This window comes from Salvelinus sp. IW2-2015, linkage group LG18 (genome assembly GCF_002910315.2).
Source record: "Salvelinus sp. IW2-2015 linkage group LG18, ASM291031v2, whole genome shotgun sequence".
In the NCBI taxonomy this organism is placed as follows: Eukaryota; Metazoa; Chordata; class Actinopteri; order Salmoniformes; family Salmonidae; genus Salvelinus; species Salvelinus sp. IW2-2015.
Window position 1 is genome coordinate 20330225 of NC_036858.1, and position 23848 is coordinate 20354072.

The 23848-nt window shown below is 43.9% G+C and overlaps 1 protein-coding gene across 3 annotated transcripts in view; it reads right to left on the reverse strand.

The window, feature by feature from the left end:
- The window catches only part of taok2b (TAO kinase 2b), a 62622-nt gene that overhangs the window by 33389 nt on the left and 5385 nt on the right, over positions 1 to 23848 (reverse strand). For 2 of the 3 annotated variants that reach the window (XM_024007296.2, XM_024007294.2), the window contains exons 2-14: positions 20487 to 20637; positions 16827 to 16967; positions 16149 to 16220; positions 15911 to 16012; positions 15450 to 15495; positions 15075 to 15171; positions 14483 to 14596; positions 11836 to 11927; positions 6450 to 6543; positions 6049 to 6130; positions 5392 to 5559; positions 3318 to 3524; positions 1373 to 1578 (exon numbers count right to left, since the gene is read on the reverse strand). In XM_024007296.2, the coding sequence (XP_023863064.1) occupies positions 1373 to 1578; positions 3318 to 3524; positions 5392 to 5559; positions 6049 to 6130; positions 6450 to 6543; positions 11836 to 11927; positions 14483 to 14596; positions 15075 to 15171; positions 15450 to 15495; positions 15911 to 16012; positions 16149 to 16220; positions 16827 to 16967; positions 20487 to 20489 (1424 nt within the window). In that variant the 5' untranslated portion in view covers positions 20490 to 20637. The remainder of the gene's footprint in view (positions 1 to 1372; positions 1579 to 3317; positions 3525 to 5391; positions 5560 to 6048; positions 6131 to 6449; positions 6544 to 11835; positions 11928 to 14482; positions 14597 to 15074; positions 15172 to 15449; positions 15496 to 15910; positions 16013 to 16148; positions 16221 to 16826; positions 16968 to 20486; positions 20638 to 23848) is intronic. The other variant, XM_024007295.2, reaches the window with a different exon arrangement.

Below are 23848 nucleotides of genomic sequence, written 5' to 3' on the forward strand. Positions count from 1 at the left end.
AAAAGGCTTCCCCAGAAACCTTGAATCAAAAGCTAACAAAGTAGCCTATGCCTTCCTGGCAGAATCAAGATTATCTACATCTATCCAGTGGCCATTTGTTTTACAAACTACATTACGTGCACTACATAAAACATTGCTAACCAAACAAGAGTGTTAAGTGCATGCCACTTGAATTAAAGGGTAACTACACAAAAATATATTGTTGTGGACTTAAAACTTCCAATGTTGTTGTTTTTCTATTTTTAAAGTGTGATTTGGATTTAAACCAGAATTTAAATATTTTCTTTTATTTAAAAAAAATCACAATCCTGCTCTTCGCTTAATTTTTTGGTCCCGTAGGATGATTTTGGTATTGAGTATCGTGATACTCAACCTGGTATCGGTATTGAAGTCAACATTCTGGTATCGTTAGAATACTAGTAGTGAGTACCTCTGAAAAATACTATATTAGTACACTCCCCAACATATGTATTTGGACAATGAAGCTAAATTGTTTAATTTGACTCTATTCTCCTGCATTTTCTATTTCAGATCAAACGTTTCATATGAGGCGACAGTACAGAACGTTTATTTGAGAGTATATTCAAACATATGTTTTACCGTTGAGAAATGTAAGCACTTTATGCATCTAGTCCCCCCCATGTGAAGAAGTCATAAGTATTTGGACAAATTCACTTATAGGGTATTAAAGTAGTCAAATGTTTAAATTGGTACCATACGCCATTTTTTATTTTACCCCCTTTTCTCCCCAATTTCGTGGTATCCAATTGGTAGTTACAGTCTTGTCTCATCGCTGCAACTCCCGTACGGACTCAGTGGAGGCGAAGGTTGAGAGCCGTGCGTCCTACGAAACACAACCCAACCAAGCTGCACTGCTTCTTGACACAATGCCCACTAAACCCGGAAGCCAGCCGCACCAATGTGTCGGAGGAAACACCGTACACCTGGCGATCGTGTCAGCGTGCACTGCGCCCGGCCCGCCACAGGAGTCGCTAGTGCGCGATGGGACAAGGACATCCCTACCGGCCAAACCCTCCCCTAACCCGGACGACGCTGGGCCAATTGTGCGYCGCCCCATGGGTCTCCCTGCTGCGACAGAGCCTGGATTTGAACCCAGAATCTCTAGAGGCACAGCTAGCACTGCGATCGGCTAGCACTGCCAAATCGGGAGGCCGGTACCATATTACTTGTACACAACCACACCCAGCGTGTGACAGTGGATGAATTTGCAGATTGTTTTGCTCAATATTAACTGAAAGGTGAATGATGACTGGAGTAAATCAATTATCTTGATTTCCATGGACTAGCCAATCATTTGCCTTCTAATTCCAGATGGGCTCTTTCTTTGGTCGTTCCATAAAAGCTCTCCTACCCAGACATCTGCTCCCTCAGCGCCGACCCCTGCTCATGCTCCTGGATCTGCCGGGTCACCAGCGATGCCGTCCGGATGGTGGCAAAGTGATCTCGGCTGCGGTGTCCCTTCCGCCTGCCACCTTCTCTTCCCTCACCCCGTGATGGGGGCTGCTGCTGTGCGTCCAGTTCGGGCTGGTAGGGGTCGTCGTAGATGTTGTCATGGCTCTGATGTAGAGAGAGACAAATATTTTCTGTGTAAATCATGTGTTGCATTGTGGAATCAATCTGGAGGTGGGGGAAGAGTACGTCGTTAGCCACTAGTGAGCCATTTATGTGGTAAACTAAACTGAGGTAAAACCATCATTTACAGTTAAAACAAAATATATATATATATATATATATATATATATATATATATATATTTTTTTTTGAATCAGCGCAACAAAAACACCCCAAAAAAGAGTTCACCTTTGGTATTTTACAATCGTCATATCTAGCTAAATACACTGAACAATAATATAAAACGCAACATGCTACAATTTCAAAGATTTTACTGAGTTACAGTTCATTTAAGGAAATCAGTCAATTGAAATAAATTCCTTAGGCCCTAATATATATTTTTTTACTTTTATTTAACTAGGCAAGTCAGTTAAGAACAAATTCTTATTTTCAATGACGGCCTAGGAACAGTGCCTTGTTCAGGGACAGAACGGCAGATTTTTTACCTTCTCAGCTCGGGGATTCGATCTTGCAAGTCCAACGCTCTAACCACTAGGCTAGCTGCTGCCCCAGATTTCACATGACTGGGAATACAGATATGCATCTGGTAGGGGTGTGGATCAGAAAACCAGTCAGTATCTGGTGTGACCACCATCTGACTCATGCAGATTTTTGGGGCCTTTTCGCGGCACGCTTGTAAGGCTCTGATTATCCAAAAGGGTTCCAACAAGTATTCTACTGTACTCCTCTGTACTTGTCCGGTGACTTGTCGCGTAGAGTTTATTTTCCATCTATTCGCTCTCGAAGATGCTTCTTTGAAGATAGGCTAGCCAGCTGTGTCGATGGTTCCCAGTGGGGTGATGAGAGTAGCATAATACGATGGTTTGAGCAGAGTAGTAGAATAGTCCCACAGCATTATCAGCAAACCGCTCGCCCACACGACACTATCTGCCCGATACAATTAAAACCAGGATTCATCTGTAAAGAGCACACTTTCCCAGCGTGTCAGTGGCCATCGAAGGTGAGCAATTGCCCACTGAAGTTGGTTACGACAACAAACTGCAGTCAGGTCAAGACCCTGGTGAGGAAAACGAGCACGCAGATGAGCTTCCCGAGACGGTTTCTAACAGTTTGTGCATAAAATTATTCAATTTAGCTAACCCAGTTTCATCAACTGTCCGGGTGGCTGGTCTCAGACATTCCCGCAAGTGAAGAAGCCAGATGTTGAGGTCCTGGGCTGGCATTGTTACACGTGGTCTGCAGTTGTGAGACCGGTTGGCCGTACTGCCAAATTCTCTATAACGAGAATCAGAGGCAGCTTATGGTAGAGAAACAAAWTCTCTAGCAACAGCTCTCGTGAACATTCCTGCAGTCAGCATGGCAATTGCATCTGTGGCATTGTGTGACAAAACTGCATATTTTAGTGGCCTTTTGTCTCCAGCACAAGGTGCACCTGCGTAATGAATTTGAGTTAAACACTTTTGTCCGTATGTACATTTTCTGGGATCTTTTATTTCATGTCATGAAACATTGTACCAACACTTTAAATGTTGCGTTGATATTTTTGTTCAGTGTAGTAATTGTTTACCCACCTCATACAGCACAGTGTTTACATACTGACAAAATTGTGAAATAGGACTTGGGTGACGCTTTGGGCAAATTAGGGGGTCTTATCCGCCTTGGGAAGAARATTGTCTAAAGGAAACACTGCTGTGACTAATGTCTAAAGGTAAGTCCCAACTGACCAGGGGCTTGTGCAGGACTGAGCTGTTGGAGGTGACTGTTTGCTCGCCCTCCTGCATCATGGCCATCTCGCCGCTGTCATCCGAACCGTCCGCCAGGCTGTTGACCGAGCTGCTCTGGGAGCTTGCGCTGATGGACATGGAAGGCAGCGAATGGGAGCTCTCCATGCTGTTGACCGTACCTGTCCGCAGCATGTACTGCTCCACGTCCTGGAGACAGAGGGATGGTGGTTAGGAGAAGTGGTGATAACATACGCACGATCACGCACACACAAATGCATAGCTAGTCTACATACACATAGGCATTGTTATCAATACTTAAACACCTATACACACAAACCTTGCATGTACACACCCCTAAATAACCTACGCACTTTCTCAGATGCAGTTCAATCTGCCCTCAAACTCTCATACACATTTCAATCATAAGGCATTCATTGGATTCCTGTTTCCTAAGCAAGGCCCTGGGGGAACACAATTAGATCCCGAAAGGTCCTCAAAAAGGAAGACCAAGGCACTCTTCATATAATTACTTAAAATGCCTTTATTTGTACGGCATGTTCAATGGAAACAAAGATTTAAAACCCCTGATGGGATCAAAGTTATTTGTATTGGAGGAAAAGGATGAGGTCATACAATGTGTCGAGGCACAAAATTTTGGACTACACTGTGGTGACGTATGCTATTAAAAAGACAGGATGGATGCTAATGCTAGCTGTATTCCTGAACAGAGTGGTTGTGCACAGCCCAATCCTCTTCCTCTAAATTAACCTTTACGGGATCGGTGTCCCTACACTGGGACGGTGGATGCTAACATGCGCTGAAGTGACTAGAATGTAATTGTAAGTAACAGCAAACTTTCCAGGACATAGACATGTCTTACATGGGCAGAAAGATTAACAATAATTTTAAGCTAACTGCACTGTCCAATTTACAGTAACTATTAGTGAAAAAAATACCATGCTATTGTTTGAGTGCAGAAAAAAAATAAAAATCACAGCAACTGGTTTAATATATTCACCTCTGAAAGTAAATAATGTACTTACATTCAGTAATCTTGCTCTGATTTGTCATCCTGAGGGTTCCATAGATAAAATGTAGCATAGTTTCATTTGAAAAAAAAATCTATTTTTATTTTCAAATGTAGGAACTGGGTTCTACAGTTTGAACCCCTGCTGTCTCTGGTCCACACCCACCCCGCCATCTAGCTGTGTGAAAGTTAGTGTATAAGCTAATGATCCATTATGTATGACATTCCTGGGAGTTTGTAAACTTACAAAAATATGGTAATACAAAATGTATGTTTTCTATAGTTATGTACTTGAAAATGTATCAATTGACCAATTCGGCACATTTGGGCAAACTTGATACAAACTACTGGGCAGTAGTGCAATGCTTCACTTGATCAAATCTGTAACTGCAGACACTGCTGCCATCTAGTGGCCAAAATTGAAATTGCAACTAAACTGCAATATATTATTGGCTTTCTCTTGCATTTCAAAGCTGGAACAAAAAGAAAAACATTTTTTTTTTTGTATTATCTTTTACCAGATCGAATATGTAATATTCTCCTACATTCATTTCACATTTCAACAAACTCCAAAAGTGTTTCCTTTCAAATGGTTTCAAGAATAAGAATATCCTTGCTTCAGGTCCTGAGCTACAGGCAGTTAAGATTTGGGATCTCATTTTAGGTGAAAATTGAAAAAAAGGGTCCGATAATTACGAGGTTTTAAGACCAGTGCGTTCTGTAGTCTGTCTTCCCCCTCCTCACTCAACACATGCTTTTTTCTTTTGGTTCTGGTCCTACATCATCCTCGGCTAACTGTTACTACTCTCCCTCCTCATTTTCTCCCTCTACGTAACATCTCCATGTCCTCCCCGCTTTCTTTCTCCCCCACCCCTTGTTATTTCCCTTTTTATGCCATTTCTCTCATCCTCCCCTCTCTACCTGCCTCCCTCCTTACCTCCCATTCTCCTCTCAACCTGCCATTTCTCTCCTCCTCCCTTCTACCACCTCCCACCCTCATCACACCCCCCTCCCCTTACCACCACCTCCCTCCCTCACTCCTCATACCTCCTCCTCCTCCCCTCCCTCGGGCTGGGGTCCGTTGAGGGCCTCATGGAAAAGGATCTTCTTCATTTTGCGGTACTGCAGGTTGTCCAGTTCCCGCACCGCGTCTTTGGTGCGAGCTATCAGGTCCATCACCGCCGTGTGAGGACGCTCTCTGCATAGGAAATGGTGCTGAGGGAGGGGAAGGGAGAATGGGTTCTAAGGTTGATCCAGCAGGCAAAACTGGTCAAATTGATGTTGGAATTACATGAAGTCAAGTTGTTATGACCTCATGTCAATCAATGCCATCTTTGTTGGTTTAATGCATCAACTATTAGCCTAGCTGGGAAAACTGGTTGCAATGAGATCTTTGAAACCTGATTACAACGTTCCAACAATTCTGGTTGTAAGGGCGTAATTTCTACCTGACGATGCCACTTGGAGCCGTTGGCAAGTTAAGGTTCACTTTAAACTGGAGCCATTGAAGAGATGCTTCTTTGCCATTATGAGAATAAGGAATCACAGCACCTCTTTGGGCCACCTCTGATATTATTAATGGGTAAAGAGTTCATGGCCATTCCTTGGCTTCTACATGTTTGTGTCGTGCCTTCTTTAGATTTTCTTAAACTTCGAATAACTTTATAATTAAAGAGGAAACCTAGACCAAGAGATAGCGTTTACCTTCAGCAGCACGTCAGAGGTAGGTCTGTCCTGGTGGATCTTCTGCAGACACGAGTCCACAAAGTTATGGAAATAATCAGACCTGAAAAGGACGAGACCAAACAACGAGAAACTATTCACAGTCGCACTATAAAAACGGTACTCATCTATCTACACCAGGAGTGTCAAACTCATTTTGCCAGCAGGCCATATGTTTGACACCCCTGATCCACACCAATGGCTCATATTGTTGTCAGAAAGTAGTCTGGTCCCAGATCTGTTTGTGGTAAGTCCTAAGGTCATTGTCATAGGAGGAGGCTATATACAGCACAACCATATCTGGGACCAGGCTACCCAGAAAGCATATTGACACTAAACAAAGAGGGCACAAGAACCACCTCCGTGCTCAGTCAGTGGCTCACCAGTGATTGGACTGCAGAACGGGACTCTCATTCTGGGCAATGTGGTATAAGGCACTCATAGCATTCATATTGAACAGAGGCGGCTTCCTCTCCGCTGCATAGAGAGACAGAGACAAAGTTCAGGAGACATACAGCATCAAAACACACCCAAGGACAGATTTGTAACATAAAATACAGGTGTGAACCTTCCAGAGGCGTGAGGGCCAAGGGGAGTCAGAGGGGCGGGGCCACTCTGGGAATCCCCGCCGACATTACAGGATTCCCCCTGAACAAACCCCTTATTACTGGAGCATGTGAAGGGACAGTGGCAAATACAAAGAAATAAGGAAAAATATAGAATGAAGAGAAGATAAAAGGACAGAGGACACAGAGAAAGGTAAAGAACGACTTAAAAAAGAGGAAGAACTTGTAGGAGTGATTTCTGTAGCCACAAAAGAGACTATTTAATTTGGTAATAATCTAAAGGATCTTTGGCTTGTAAGTGAAGTGCTCTGAACCAGGCTTGGATTTTGTTGAACTGGCTGAGTGCCATTCTGTGAACATTAAATATATAATTTCGATTTTTGCAACTCTTCCTCTTACCACCCCTCGCTACCACATAGATCAGAACCCCTCTGGACTGATCAGTGGTGGAAAACGCGGGCACTAGAAGTGGTGACAGAGTTACTTTGGTATATTAAGAATGGATGCTGCATTGTTAAAAACAGTTGGCTACGCGCGCAACTGCGCAAAAGAAAGGCACAGACCTCTTGAGCACTGAAGTGGCCCGGTTGGCTCAGGCAGGGAAGAACAGTAAGCCTGGAGTGGGGACCAAAATACCTAGGCTACAAGAACAGGACGACAATGAGGTCTATCTGCTTTCATTCGAGAGGTTAGCAGTAAGAAAACTATGGGCCCCGCAGCGGTGGGCAGGGATGCTGGCTCCCTGTGTTTGGGCGTGCGCAGGCTGCATATTTCGACCTGGATTCTGCAGAAGCAGAGGACTACAATAAATTAAAAGGCCGAAATCTTCTCGTTCATTTCTGAATCCACGGGCACAGACCAAGCGTTTCCACGCGTGGACCTTCGATAGCAATGCATCAGAGAGAGCCCAAATGCACCAACTAATACGGCTGACCGCGGTTGACTTGAACCAACAACAAAAAGGAACCGGGGCAATCATTGAAAAACTGGTGATGGACAGCTCCCACCGGAGTGGTATRGCAAGGCAACCCCCACACAGCAGATCAGCTGGTCCAGCTAATAGAGACTTGCCAAGCCACCACGGAGCTGGTCTAGAGCAGAGATGGCACGCTCCGGTACCAATGCCCAGTCTGAAGAGGCCACCGGAGTGTTTCTCCCACTGAACCGGAGGCGAGAGCACCCCGTGGAACATTCCCCGAACCAGCACCGAGGAGGTATCCACCTAAGGTCAGTGAGAGAGTGTTTCCGATGTAGGGAGCTCAGGTATACTTCAATCAAATTGATTTGTGTGTCAGGAACAGAGGTCAGTCTCATGTATCTATGGGGACACGTGCATATACCCAGTGGCACTGTGCATCAAGAAGGTGGAGGCGGTGAAGCATTTACCGGTACTGCTAGGGAGAGACTAAAACAGAACCACCCCAAGCCCGCACCGGAGCTTATAAGAAATGCAACGCAGTCACTGGCACACAGAGAAAACACATCCCCAAAAGGTGTCCCACTGGCACTACAGGGTCTCTTCTTCACCCAGATCGAGTGTGGGGAGGAAGAAAAGGAAATTCAAGATCAGAGGCTCAGGCAGCTTGTTTCAAGAAAAGACAGAGGACACATGCCCAGGTATTCCAACGGAGGAGACCAAGGTCCCGGCACAGCCCCCCAGTGAGAATAGACAGCCAAGACATTCATTTACCTGATGAGTTGACAGGACAGTTTGGCACCACACAGCTGCGCGACCCGGACCTGGTCTCGGCGCGAGGCAGAGTGAAGCGCACGGAGGGTGTCAATGAGCAAAATCCCCCTTATTACTGCCTAAAGGGCTTTCCACTGTACTGGGTGGTTAAGAGAAGGGGTGAAGTGCGGGAGCACTTAATGGTGCCTAGAGCATATAGAGACATGGTACTGTAACTGGCGCATTCGCATGTGTTGGGAGACCCCTTGGCAGTAGACAAAACTAAAGGAGCACATCATAAGTAGAATCTACTGGCCGGGCATTACAAGTGATGTAGATTAGTACTGCAAGTCAAGTCCCCAAAGTCAATTACAGAATCCCGCACATCCCCCTCCATCATTGAGACGCCCTTAGAGTGGATAGCTATGGAGCTGGTGGGTCATATTCCCAAATCAGTCCGGGGGCACGAATATATACAGGTGGTAATCGATTATGCCACACTCTACCCCCAAACCCATTCCCCTGCGCAATTTATCCACTAGAAGGATTTGCTAAAGAGTTTAAAATGTTTTCCTTGTCAGCCTACTCTCCTCTATTTTGACCAACTAGGGGACCCTGTTTATGTAACGCATARCGAAAGACGTGTGTGCCTTGTACCAGGTAAAACAGATACGCACGAGTGTATATCATCCTCAGATGGTTTATGCAAACGCTTAAATAAAACAGTTAAGTCAATGCTAAAAAAAAGTTGTGTAACGGCACGAGAGGAACTGGGACATGTTATTACCTCACTTGCTGTCTGCTCTTAGGGGAGGTGCACCAGTCGTCAACGGGCTTCTCCCCATTCAAACTGTTATATGGGAGGCCGTGCCGAGGGATCCTGGACCTCAACAAGGAGGCATGGGAAGCCCAGCCGAGTCCCCACAGAACTGACTGAACATGCCACCTGAGTGCGAGAACGGATGGCCGCAGTGTGGCCAACAGTGAAGGAACACATGGAGCGAGCAGCAAGCGCAACCGAAAGCTTACAACAGGACTTTCCAGCCCCAAAGTTAATGTAGGAGATAAGGTACTCCTTTTAATTCTGAAAGCTGAACATAGGTTCTTAGCGCAATGGAGGGGTCCATATGAAGTATCGGCAAAATGATCACCTGTAAATTACTGTTAGGCAGACAGGTAGGAGAAAACCTGAACAGCTACAAGGAGTACCACGAGAGAAATGGAAAACGTTATGCGCTGCTCCCTTCCCGCAGCCCATCAAGATCAACCCCCGACAGAGGTGCAGGTGGGGAAGTCGCTGACGCACAAGCAAGAGCAGGACGTACGGGCCCTAGTGAACAGACGCTGGGAGACATTCTCAGCCCTCCCAGGGAATACAGATCTCATCCAGCATCATATATACACGGAGCCAGGCAAGAGTGAACTTTAAGGCCTTACAGAATCCCTGCTGCGCAACAAAAAACAATGTCAGTGGGGGTAAGATATGCTGGGTTGGGGAGTTGAGGCGTCTCACAAAAAAAAGAACAGTAGCGTAAACTAGATGGTTCTTCAGCTTGCAACCCTTTAACTTCTCTATCGTCCATAGATCCGGGGTCCATCACAGAAACAGACACGCTATCCTGCCACGACGCCCTAGTCTCGGCTGGTGCTCAACCTGCTGTGTTGATTCTGAGGACGCGGGTGTTTCAACCATCCAGAGGTGTGGGGGCCAAGGATATTCAGAAGGGCGGGGCCACTCTGGGAATCCCCGACGTCACACCCCTCATTAGGGGTGGGGGAAAGGACGGGGGCAATTACGCACGAGAAAAATAGGAGAACAATGGAGACCCCCGGGGGAGAAAGAACAGGAAGAAATACAGAACAAAGAGGATAAAATGACAAGAGGACATTGAGAGACAGACAAGTTTAGCCACAAGAGAGACTAATTTGATGATTATCGAAATGATCTTTAGTTTGTAAGTGAAGTGCTATGAACCGGGCTTGGATTTTGTTTCCCCTTTCTTGAACCGGCCTTGTGACAATGTGAACATTAAATACACTACATGATCAAAAGTATGTGGAAACCTGCTCGTCGAATCTCTCATTCTAAAAATCATGGACATTAATATGAAGTTGGTCCCCTCTTCGCTGCTTTAACAGCCTCCACTCTTCTAGGAAGGCTTCCACTAGATGTTAAAACATTGATTCGGGGAATTGCATCCATTCAGCATTAGTGAGGTCGGGGACTGATGTTGGGCAATTAGGCCTGGCTCGCAGTCAGCGTTCAAATTCATCCCATAGGCGTTCAATGGGGTTGAGGTTAGGGCTCTGTGCAGGCCAGTCAAGTTCTTCCATACCCACCTCAACAAACCATTTCTGTATGGACCCCACCTTTTGCACGAAGGCATTATCATGCTGAAACAGGAAAGGGCCTTCCCCAAACTGTTGCCACAAAGCTGGAAACACAGAGTCGTCTACAATGTCATTGTATGCTGTAGCGTTAAGATTTCCCTTCACTGGAACTAAAGGGCCAATCCCAAACCATTAATAGCCCCAGACCATCATTCCTCCTCAACCACACTTTACAGTTGGCACAATGCATTGGGGCAGGTAGCGTTCACCTGGCATCCGCCAAACCCAGATTCGTCTGTCCGACTGGCAGATGGTGAAGCATCACTCCAGAGAACGCGTTTCCACTGCTCCAGAGTCCAATGGCGGTGAACTTTACACCACTCCAGCCGACGCTTGGCATTGCACATGATGATCGTAGGCTTGTGTGCGGCTGCTCGGCCATGGAATCCCATTTCATGAAGCTCCAGACGAACAGTTCTTGTGCTGACGTTGCTTCCAGAGGCAGATGATTTTTACGCGCTACAGCACTCGCTGGTCCCCTTCTGTGAGCTTGTGTGGCCTACCACTATGCAGCTGAGCCGTTGTTTCTCCTAGACGTTTCCACTTCAGAATAACAACACTTACAGTTTACCAGTGGCAGCTGTAGCAGGGCACAAATTTGACGAACTGACTTGTTGGAAAGGCGTCATCCTATGACGGCTCCATGTTGAAAGTCACTGAGCTATTCAGCCATTCTTCTGGAAATGTTTTGCTGTGGAGATTGCATGGCTGTGTGCTCGTTTGACAAATAGTCAAATCTACTAATTTGAAGGGATGTCCACATACTTTTGTATATATAGTGTATATAATTTAGAATTTTTTTTTTTTGCAACATAAAAATCCGACTCTTCCTCCGTTTACCCCACACCTTTCTATCGCATAAATCGGAACTCCTCTGGACCGATCACACAGGAAACACAGTTAACACAACTATGAGACTTTATTTTACATAAATAAATCAAGTGTTTGCTTGTGCTCAGGCTCAGTTTGGCACTTCAGGGACTAGGCAATTTGTTCCATTGTGCCAGGCAAGCTCAATGAAGCACAAAGTATTGGCAAGAAAACTAATAGTACTGACGCAAAAACATATCAAGAATAGGTATACAGTACATACACCTTAAAAGCAAGTGAACATGTGAATTATATGGCCTGTGCTTAGCTTACCCAGCTCTATGGCAGTAATGCCCAGTGACCACACATCCACTTTGCCGTCGTACTGGCCCTCGTCCATGGCCAGGATCACCTCAGGAGCCATCCTGTACGGAGGTAAAACACATCGAAGCCAGTGTGAGACACCACTATTTCTGTTTTCCAAATGTCAACTTATTCCCAACAATGGGTACTGGTAGAAAGTAGTGCAATATATAGGAAAGAATTCAATATGTACACGTCTAATAACAGGTGTTGCCAATTTGTTTCTTCCACACAGCACCCTCCCCCTCTTCCAGCATTGAAGAACATACTGCACCMCCCTGTGCGCCACGTCTATTTCTATGGGCACAAGCACTGTTCATGACAAACTGTTCACACCTCTCGTTGGCGGAGAGAACATTTGGTTGCTTTAAAGCTTATTTCCTGCAATTCTACAGATTTTGTCAAGTCTAATGTGTGATCTTGTGATATGAGTGACTCAAACATTACAACTAAATCTATGGGCWAAAAAAAAAAAAACGAGCTGACATGGGCTACATTTTTGACAAGTAATAAATAGCTCCCTAGGGTATGTAATATCTGACATGACAAGCAGAAAACTGATGCAGTACTAAATTTCGAAATTACACCTAGTGCATTCTACTACTATAACTTTCAAGAGTAAGTTGAAAGACGGACTGAGTTCCTTTAAATAAATGTAGCACATACACACAGTACCAGTCAAAAGTTGACACCTACTCACKCAAGGGTTTCTTTGTTTTTACTATTTTCTACATTGTAGATTAATACTGAAGACATCAAAACTATGAAATAACACATATGGAATCATGTAGTAACCAAAAATGAACAAATCAAAATATATTTTATATTTGAGATTCTTCAAAGTAGCCACCCTTTGCCTTGATGACAGCTTTGCACATTCTCTCAACCAGCTTCATGAGGTAGTCACATTTCAATTAACAGGTGTGCCTTGTTAAAAACTTGTTTCCTTAATGCATTTGAGCCAATCTGTTGTGACAAGGTAGGGGTGGTATACAGAAGATATCCCTATTTGGTAAAAGTCTATATTACGGCAAGAACAGCTCAAATAAGCAAAGAGAAACAACTGTCCATCATTACTTTAAGACATGAAGGTCAGTCAATCCTGAAAATGTCAAGTACTTTGAATGTTTCTTCAAGTGCAGTCGCAAAAAACATCAAGCGCTATGATGAAACTGGCTCTCATGAGGACCGCCAAAGGAAAGGAAGACCCAGAGTTACCTCTGCTGCAGAGGGTAAGTTAGAGTTACCAGCCTCAGAAATTGCAGCTCAAATAAAGGCTTCAGAGTTCTAGTAACAGACATCAACTGTTCAGAGGAGACTGCGTGAATCAGGCCTTCATGGTCAAATTGCTGCAAAGCAACCACCACAAAAGGACACCAATAAGAAGAGACTTGCTTGGGCCAAAAAACACGAGCAATAGACATTAGACTGGTGAAAATCTGTCATTTGGTCTGATGAGTCCAAATGTTAAATTTTTGGTTCCAACCGCCGTATCTTTGTGAGACGCAGAGTAGGTGAACGGATGATCGCCGCCTGTGGTCCCCACCGTGAAGCATGGAGGAGGTGTGACGGTGCTTTGCTGGTGACACTGTCAGTGATTTATTTAGAACTCAAGGCACACTTAACSAGCATGGCTTCCACAGCATTCTGCAGTGATACGCCATCCCAACAGCTCTGACACACACACTTATCCCACCAGACATGCCACCARGGGTCTTTTCACAGTCCCCAAATCCAGAACAAATTCAATAAAGCCTACAGTATTATAGAGCCCTTATTGCATGGAACTTCCTTTCATCTCATATTGCTCAAATAACAGCAAACCTGGTTTCAAAAAACAAAGCAACACCTCACAGCGCAACACGTCTCCCCTATTTGACCTAGCTAGTTTGTGTGTATATATTGATATGTAGGCTACATGTGTCTTTTTTATTTTTTATGTAGTTCTGTCCTTGAACTGTTCTTGTCTATTGATGTTCTGTATTATGCAATTCTGTATTATGTTTCAGGTTTTGTGTGGACCCCAGGAAGAGTAGCTGCTGCTTTTGCAACAGCTAATGGGGATCCTAATAAAATACCAAATCTGGTTTGCTCTTACTGGGACTATAATTTGTTTTTCAACAAAGCAATGACCCAACACACCTCCAGGCTGTGTAAGGGCTATTTGACCAAGAAGGAGAGCGATGGAGTGCTGCATCAGATGACCTGGCCTCCACAATCACCCAACTTCAACCCAATTGAGATGGTTTGGGATGAGTTGGAATGCAGTGTGAAGGAAAAGCAGCCAACAAGTGCAAAGCATATGTGGGAACTATTTCAAGACTGTTGGAAAAGCATTACAGGTGAAGCTGGTTGAGAGAATGCCAAGAGTGTGTAAAGTAGTAATCAATAGGGCACCGGTCGGCCCACCCTGTCAATCGGTGCCCTATTCCCTATATAGTGCACTACTTCTGACCAGGGCCTCTGTCGTAGTGGCAGTATATAGGGAATAGGGTGCCATCTGGGACACATCCTTGGTATTTTGTCCTACTTCTGGATAATATCGCTATTGTCATCAATAGAGTTGGCAATCTTACAATAATGACCATAGAAACAACAGAGGAGGCCAGTGTCTCACCAGTAGGGCGTGCCCACGAACGAGTTGGCCGGGGCAATAATGGAGGCTGAGCCAAAATCACCCAGTTTCACCTGGCCAGGCTCGGTCAGCAAGATGTTACCAGCCTTCACATCCCTGGAGAGAAAGTGTGGAGGAGACACCATTATTATTCATTGAGTATTCTGTTTCTTATTATTAATTGACATCATCATTGACTTAATAATATTAAGTCAGTAAATAAATAAATATATTTATTGACTAAGTCAATATTATATGTTCTCTTTGGCAATGTRTGTGGTAACACTTTCTATGCCAATAAAGCCTTTTTAATTGGAAGGAGAGGAGAGAGAGAAGTGGGGTAGAGAGAAAAATAAAATAAAAAGAGACGGGAAGGGAGGAAGCTAGAGAGGGAGAGAAAGAGAGCAAGATATAAATAGAATGGAACAGAGAGACCGAGATAGAAAGGGATAGATAAGTTCAAAAAAAGGGTTAAAACATCCATGACACACCTCCCATTCAACAACGAGCGCTTATGTTTGGATTACATTTCTTTCATTCTCTCTTTTTTTCCCTTCCCGTCCCATTGTGTGGGGGAGGAGAGAGGTTCACTCACCTGTGAATCATGTTGTGAGAATGAAGATACACCAGGCCCTGCAATGCACCGTGGGTGATGGCTGCTATCTCCTGTTCCTGGAGGGGCTTCTTGTGGACTACGCACACATAGGGAGACAAAATTAACAGTTATCATTCTTTGACGGCTTGGTCGTGTTYATTCGGGCACACAAAATACCTTTTGCAACAGAACGAAAATAAGCTTTTCTTATTTGATGACAAATCCAGGTTGTCCCTCCCGTTTCAGTTCGTTTTCTACCATTATGTGACTAATGAACACAACCCTGGTTTACTTCCACCACCCCAGTGTACAGCACATGAAGTACTTGTTTGAACGTAAACTTGAACTTAAACCATCTAGTTGTTTTCCACTCACCTTCCAGTAGGTCGGAGGCTGAACCCAAACAATACTCCATTACCAGCTAAGAGAATGAAGGAGAGAGAGAGAGATGGGGGTTAACATATGGAGCATGAAGGGGGGAAACGTGATGGAGAGMCGGTCAAAATGTATTCCCTACACCTTCCCTATGGCCACTTCAATGTTTGCATATTTGTAAGGTGGATGAAATATGACGGAAGCTCCTCCACTACACTGCTTATACCTATCCAGACCCTTCAGATCTGCCAACACTGAAGGGTTAGGGCCAAGGGATAGGGAGTGAATAGGGGCTGACTGAAAACATCAATAATCAATGAGTGAAAGTTAATTTGTCAGTGATCCTTAGTCCATGTGTCAATAACAAATGGCACCCTATTCCAGAGCCCTATGGGCACTAAAGCAGTACACTATAGAGGGAATAGGGTACCATGTTTGAGTTAAAGAAGTGCTTCACTTACCCATGCTGTGTGCTCTCTCAGGTAGCAACCTCTGTACTCCACAGTGTTAGGGTGGTGCAGTTTCTGGAGAAACTTTACTTCTTTGATGATATCCTGCCATTTCTTCATRAGAGAGAAAGAGGGAGCTTTCAAACATTAAAAAAAACTTGGCCTACACCATCACAACAGATGGCAAATGTGGTGAACACTTTTTTTTATAACAAGGTACATTTGACCATTACTCAATCTGTGTTCCTACCTCATTGGACTGCTTGCCACCGTAGGACATTTTCTTAATGGCCACCACTTCATTGGTGCGGATGTCATGTGCCTAATGTAAGGAATAGGGGGCAAGGAAGGGTTAAAATAAATAATTTCTAATCATGCTAACAGTGGCCACTGGCCGCACACATATCATCAAGTGCATGCACAGACAAATTGATAAACTACAGCTTCACCTCTTTCACACTCCTTTCCACCTCCATCCTTCAGTAGTCACTTTTTCACCATCTATTTAAAAAGGACCTTTCATCCTTCACCGATCTCTTACCCTGTGCTACCTTTTTACCCATAACTACCCACCTACTGCCTTTCATCCTTCACTTGTCTTTACCTAGCCTAGTGGCTGCCTCCCTATCATTTCACCCTTCATCTTATCAACACCCATTCCATTTCTCTTCCCAGTTCTCATGCATCCATCACTGAAGTTATGCCTGAATTCCCATACTACAAGTTTTTAATATGTACCAAATACTGTACTGGGTATTATTTAGGAGTGTTTAGTAAAAATRTATGCAKCACCAAGTGACAAATATCTCAGCTCATCCATTCTAAGAAATCATCTCCCAAAAAGGGACACAAAATAAACAGTAAACTACGGAGTGAGATGCATCCATTTGCCCACTTAAGCCAAGTCCACAGATGCCCCCTTTCTTACGAAGTAGACCGCTCCGAAGCTGCCATGGCCGATCTCCCGCAAGTCGGTGAACAGCTTCTCAGGGTCATCTCTGTAGAAGAGCTCAGCTACCTCTGGGTCCTTCAGGCTCCCGGCCCGCACACTGGACGGCATGGCCAGCGCCTGAACGAATGAACGAACACACACACACACACACACACACACCGGTATGAGGCTTTGAGCTTAAGTTTGTCTGCATTGAAATGTAGCCAACACGTCAGGATTGCAATGAATTCCATTTCAATTCCGGAAGAGAAATTAAAATGTTCCTCAAAGCCTTTGAATATCRGACGTGCATAAAGATGGCGGCCTCCACGCCTACCACAAATGACTTGTTTGCCAAGTTCTCTGTTTTGTACCTTGCTTTCTGTGACTTCGGTATCTGCATTAGCACATTCTCTCTGCTACCGCATAGCAAGCAGTACCGGAGCTTCAAGTCTAGGTCCAAATGGCTCCTTAACAGCTTCTACCACCAGCAATAAGAATGCTGAAAAATGTATCAAAACGGCCACCCAGACCATTTACATTGACCCCCCCTTTGTTTTTACACTGCTGCTACTCGCTGTTTATTATCAATGCATAGTCAATTCACCCGTACCTACATGTACAAATTACCTCGACTATCCTGTAACCCCGCACATTGACTCTGTACCCCCTGTATATAACCTTGTTATTGTTATGTACTTTGTTACTTTAGTTTATTTAGCAAATATAGTTGATCAGGCTGTTCATTGTGATCTGTGGAATGTTGTCCCACTCCTCTGCAATGGCTGTGCGAAGTTGACAGATATTGTCTGGAATAAGTTGTCGTACACGTTTCCTTTGTCAAAATAATCCATCCACCTGACAGGTGTGGCATATAAAGAAGCTGATTAAACAGCATGATCATTACACAGGTGCACCTTATGCTGGGGACAATAAAAGGCCACTAAAATGTGAAGTTGTGTCACATAACACAATGCCACAGATGTCTCAAGTTAAGGGAGTGTGCAATTGGCATGGTGACTGCAGGAATGTCCACCAGAGCTGTTGCCAGAGAATTGAATGTTAATTTTTCTACCATAAGCCACCTCCAACTTCACTTCAGAGAATTCGGCAATATGTTCAAACCGCCTCAAAACGGCATAATGATGTATGGCTTCGTGTGGGAGAGCAGTTTGCTGATGTCAACGTTGTGAACAGAGTACCCCATGGTGGCGGTGGGGTTATGGTACGGGCAGGCATAAGCTACGGACAACGAACATAATTGCATTTTATCAATGACAATACCATTGCACAGAGATACGGTGACGAGATCCTGAGGCCCGTTTTAGTGCCAATCATCCACTGCCAGCACCTCATGTTTCAGCATCTCCTTCGCATGTCGCAAGGATCTTTACACAATTCCTGGAAGCAGAAAACATCCCAGATCTTCCATGGCCTGCATACTCACCAGACATGTCACCCATTGAGCATGTTTGAGATACTCATGATCGACAGTGTGTTCCAGTTCTAGCCAACATCCAGCAAGTTCGCACAGCCATTGAAGAGGAGTGGGACAACATTCCATAGGCAAAAATCAACAGCCTGATCAACTCTATGCAAATGAGATGTTGCACCAGATACTGACTGGTTTTCTGATCCCACGCCCCTACCTTTCTTTTTTTTAAGTATCTGTGACAGATTCATATCTGTATTCCCAGTTATGTAAAATCCATACATTTGGGCCCAATTCATTTATTTCAATTGACCGATTTCCTTATAAAAACTYGTAGAAATTGTTGCATGTTGCGCTGATTTTTGTTTGGTAAAATCATTTTTTTACCCCTTTTTCTCCCCAATTTTGTGATATCCAAATTGGTAGTTACAGTCTTGTCCCATCGCTGCAACACCCGTACGGACTCGAGGCAAAGGACGAGAGATGTGCGTCCTCCGAAACACAAACCCGTCAAGCTGCAGTGCTTCTTGACACAATGCTTGCTTTACCCAGTAGCCAGCCGCACCAATGCGATGCAGTGCCTTAGACCGCTGCGCCACTCAGTAGGCCCCTTGTTTAGTGTAACAAAAAATAGTTTTTGGGTAGAATCTTTTCTTAACGTTAAGGATTCAATTTAGTTTAAAAGTTTACAACCCTAATCTTAAGCACAACAAAGTTGTAAGATATACCAATTGGATGACGTAGTACACAAAAAAAGGGGACCAGTTTTAGCACCACTTAACTACTGGCTGAAATTATACAAAAGTTCTGGAGAATCAGTAATATATATATATATATATATATTTGTTTTTTAACATACGAGTCATTTAGCAGACACTCCTTTCCAAAATGACTTACAGGATCAATTAGGGTTATGTGCCTAGCTCAAGAGCATTTTTCACCTTGTTTCAGGGATTTGAACCAGTGAACTTTTGGTTACTGGCCCAATGCGCATAACCAATAGGCTTCCTGCCGCCCCAATCTTAATCTTCAGGCAACCAAAAAAAGACCCGACTTGCCCGTTGGGCGAGTGCCTTTCAGACCTTTGTCAATCCCTGTGGAACCAATAGACGGGTTGGCTTGACAACATCACAAATGATCCACTCGCATCAATGTGGCAAGAAACTGTGCATTGTTATGAGTCTAAACAGTCAGATTGCAACAATGACAAGAAGCTGCTCTGTGGGGAATCATAGGTGGTTTGTTTCAGCTAGTCTTGTTTTGAGATGTTTTGACTGCTTTCATGTCGATGCCAATAGGGTTCAAATTTGCAAGCTAACCAACAATTCAACATATGTTTTCAATAAACATTCGGACTAAATATAGATTACATCGTCAACAATCTAACTCTGGCTGTTTTGCCCTATAGTTGTGCACGTGTCGGTTGTTGCTAAACAACCAAACCGTCTATGGAATAGTCCTGTGATGGAAAAATGTTATGTTGGTGCTTTTCTATTTTATACATTTGTGTTCTATGTTTGTGTTTTTCTAATAACCGTTTTCTGTGTTCATGCAAGTGACTGATTGAACTAACCCTCACTATCAGTATCTGCAATTTGGCAGTACACYCAGACCCTTGTTACGAGATCTGTTTCAAGGTGTCAGCTTAAAGAAGCCTCGTGAGGTATTGGTCCGTCACATGCATGACCCAGTATTGGTTGGTCACATGAATGAAGCAAATGTTAACGATTAATGAATAAGCTAAATCATGCAAATATGACTTGTCTGCAGTATATAAGAGAAAACAAACGGGACTGCCCCGTTAGTGCTTCTGACAGACGTTCACTAAGGTGCACTAAGTTTGATGGAACCTCTCCAGCACGCTGGCAAACAATGATTAATTTAAGATTGACTTCGAGTTTTCCTGTGTAAGAATTTCCACAACAGTCTCAAAAGTGAAAAACTACCCAACCCATTTCTGTCACTCCAGGCAGACAGGCCCAATCAAATCAAATGCTCAAAGAGTATTTGAAAGAAGAAAACAAATAGGATAATAGACCAATGTGTAATTTAACCCAGGTCAGCCACAGTCCATCTCTTGCATACAACCACAACAGGTATAGGATGAAGGAAATACAAAATATGAACTTGTGTGCTACAATGAATAATAATACTACACACCTAAATCATTTCAGGAGCATGCTTTTCGGTGAAATGCATTTTGGTTAATACAGTGTTTCCCCTACCATTATGAAGGATGGGGTTGCCCCTTCCTAGCTCTGTTGCCCAACGCCAAAATCCTTCAATTGTTTTCAATCGAAAATGTTCATGTTGGTGTTGGCAATGGCATCCCAGTTGCTAATTTGGGTGCATGCCTGCACCCCACCAAAGACAAATCTGTGGGCAAACACGAATACAAGAGAGGAATTTGATATTAGCCACACCTGCATGTCATGAGGACACAATTTGATGTTGGAAATTATAAACAAATAACATTTTAGATACAAGACCACACAGAACCTTAAGGAACTATTTACACCCATTGACTTGTTGTGTTAGAGCCGGAATAAAAATGATTAAATTGAGATTTTGTGTCACTGGACTATACACAATACCCCACAATGTCAAAGTGGAATTCAGATTTGTTTAAATTGTATTAAAAATAAAAGCTAAAATGTCTTCAGTCATTAAATATGCAACACTTTGGTTATGGATAGCCTAAATAAGTTCAGGAGTAAACGTTTGCTTAACAAGTCACATAATACTGCAACATAAACTGGCAAAGCAATTGCTTTTAATTCCTAAATACAAAGTGTAATGTTCTGGGCAAATCCAATACAACACATTACWGAGTACCACTGTACACATTTTCAAGCATCGTGGTGGCTGCATCATGTTGTGGGTATGCTTGTAATCTTTAAGGACTGGGGAGTTCAGGATAAAAAAAATGGTATGGAGCTAAGCACAGGCAAAATCCTAGAGGAGAAGTGAGTTCAGTCTGCTTTCCACCAGACACTGGGAGATGAATTCCCCATTCAGCAGGACAATAATCTTACAACACAAGCCCAAATCTACACTGGAGTTCCTTACCAAGAGGACAGTGACTGTTCCCGAGTGGCCAAGTTACAAGTTTTGACTTGAAAATCATGGGCAAGGCCTGACAATTGTTATCTAGTGTTGTCTTCACTCTGAAAATTAGACCCTAACACTAGCAATGACATAGAACCACTGACAGGGCTTGAAGTATTTTGAAAATAATAAAAATGGAAAATGTTGCGCAATCCAGGTGTGGAAAGCTCTTAGAGACTTATCCGGAAAAACTCACAGCTGTAATTGCTGCCAAAGGTGATTCTAACATGTATTGACTCCGGGGGTTGAATACTGATCTAATCTAGATCTGCTTCTTTTTTTTAACAAATGTTAGAAATTTTCTCCACTTTGACAGATTATTTTCTGTATATCATTGTTTAAAAAAAAGAATTAAATCCATTTTAAACTAGATGGCTAGAAGGTCTGCATGCATTGAACTTAAGCATTTTCACAATTCTTACACCATAAATCGAACACACAGCAGTTGCAGATCTCTTTTWGTCCTTGTTTTTCAATTACTATTTGTCTCATATAAACATCCCTTTCTCAAAACCCTGTCTTTCAAAGATAGTTTGTAAAAATCCAAATAACTTTACAGATCTTCATTGTAAAGGGTTGAAACACCATTTYCCATACTTGTTCAATGAACCATTAACAATTAATGAACATGCACCTGTGGAAAGGTCGTTAAGACACTAACAGCTTACAAGAGGTAGGCAATTAAGGTCACAGTTATGAAAACTTAAGACACTAAAGAGGCCTTTCTACTGACTGAAAACACCAAAAGATGCCCAGGGTCCCTGCTCATCTGCGTGAACGTGCCTTAGGTAAGCTGCAAGGAGGCATGAGGACTGCAGATGTGGCCAGGGCAATAAATTGCAATGTCCGTACTGTGAGACGCCTAAGACAGCGCTACAGGGAAACAGGACAGACAGCTGACCGTCCTCGCAGTGGCAGACCACGTGTAAAACCTGCAAAGGATTGGTACATCCGAACATCACACCTGCGGGACAGGTACAGGGTGGCAACAACAACTTCCCGAGTTACACCAGGAACGCACAATCCCTCCATTAGTGCTCGGACTGTCCGCAATAGGCTGAGAGAAGCTGGACTGAGGGCTTGTAGGTCTGTTGTATGGCAGGTCCTCACCAGACTTCACCGTCGCCTATGAGCACAAACCAACTGTCGCTGGAACAGACAGGACTGGCAAAAAGTGCTCTTCACTGACAATTTGCGTTTTTGTCTCACCAGGGGTGATGGTCAGATTTGCGTTTATCGAAGGAATGAGCGTTACACTGAGGCCTGTACTCTGGAGCGGGATTGATTTGGAGGTGGAGGGTCCATCATGGTCTGGGGCGGTGTGTCACAGCATCATCGGACTGAGCTTGTTGTCATTGCAGGCAATCTCAATGCTGTGCGTTACAGGGAAGACATCCTCCCCCCTCATGTGGTACCCCTCCTGCAGGCTCATCCTGAAATGACCCYCCAGCATGACAGTGCCACCAGCCATACTGCTTGTTCTGGGTGTGATTTCCTGCAAGACAGGAATGTCAGTGTTCTGCCATGGCCAGCGAAGAACCCGGATCTCAATCTCCTCAATCCCATTGAGCACGCCTGGGACCTGATGGATTGGAGGGTGAGGGCTAGAGACATTCCCAAACAGAAATGTCCAGGAACTTGCAGGTGCCTTGGTGGAAGAGTGGGGTAACATTTCACAGCAAGCTGGCAAACTGGCAAATCTGGTGCAGTCCATGAGACGCACTGCAGTACTTAGTATCTGGTGTGGGCACTAGCTGCATTGACACTCACTTTTGACCCCCCCTTTGTTCAGGGACACATTATTCCATTTCTGTTAGTCACATGTCTGTGGAACTTGTTCAGTTTATGTCTCAGTTGTTGAATCTTATGTTCATACAAATATTTACATGTGTTAAGTTTACTGAAAATAAACGCAGTTGACAGTGGGAGGACGTTTCACCTAAACATGTCTCTTCTACAGTGCTTGAGCAAAAAAATAAAAATTGTGGCCATGAATTGAAGGCAGTCCAACAACACGGAAGTCTCTAGGTTCCCTATAAAAAGGAGAAGTCTAGCTGGCTAGCTAACAAGATTCAGTGCTTTCAGAAAGTATTCATACCCATTGACTCGGCTATGAAAAGCCAACTGACATTTACTCCCGAGGTGCTGACTTGTTGCACACTCGGCAACTACTATGGTTATTATTATTATTTGACCATGCTGGTCATGTATGAACATTTGAACATCTTATTATAACATGTTCTGTTATAATCTCCACCCGGCACAGCCAGAAGACTGGCCACCCCTCATAGCCTGGTTCCTCTAGGTTTCTTCCTAGGTTTTGGCCTTTCTAGGAAGTTTTTCCTAGCCACCGTGCTTCTACACCTGCATTGCTTGCTGTTTGGGGTTTTAGGCTGGGTTTCTGTACAGCACTTTGAGATATCAGCTGATGTTAGAAGCGCTATATAAATACATTTTATTTGACTCATTCCACCATTGT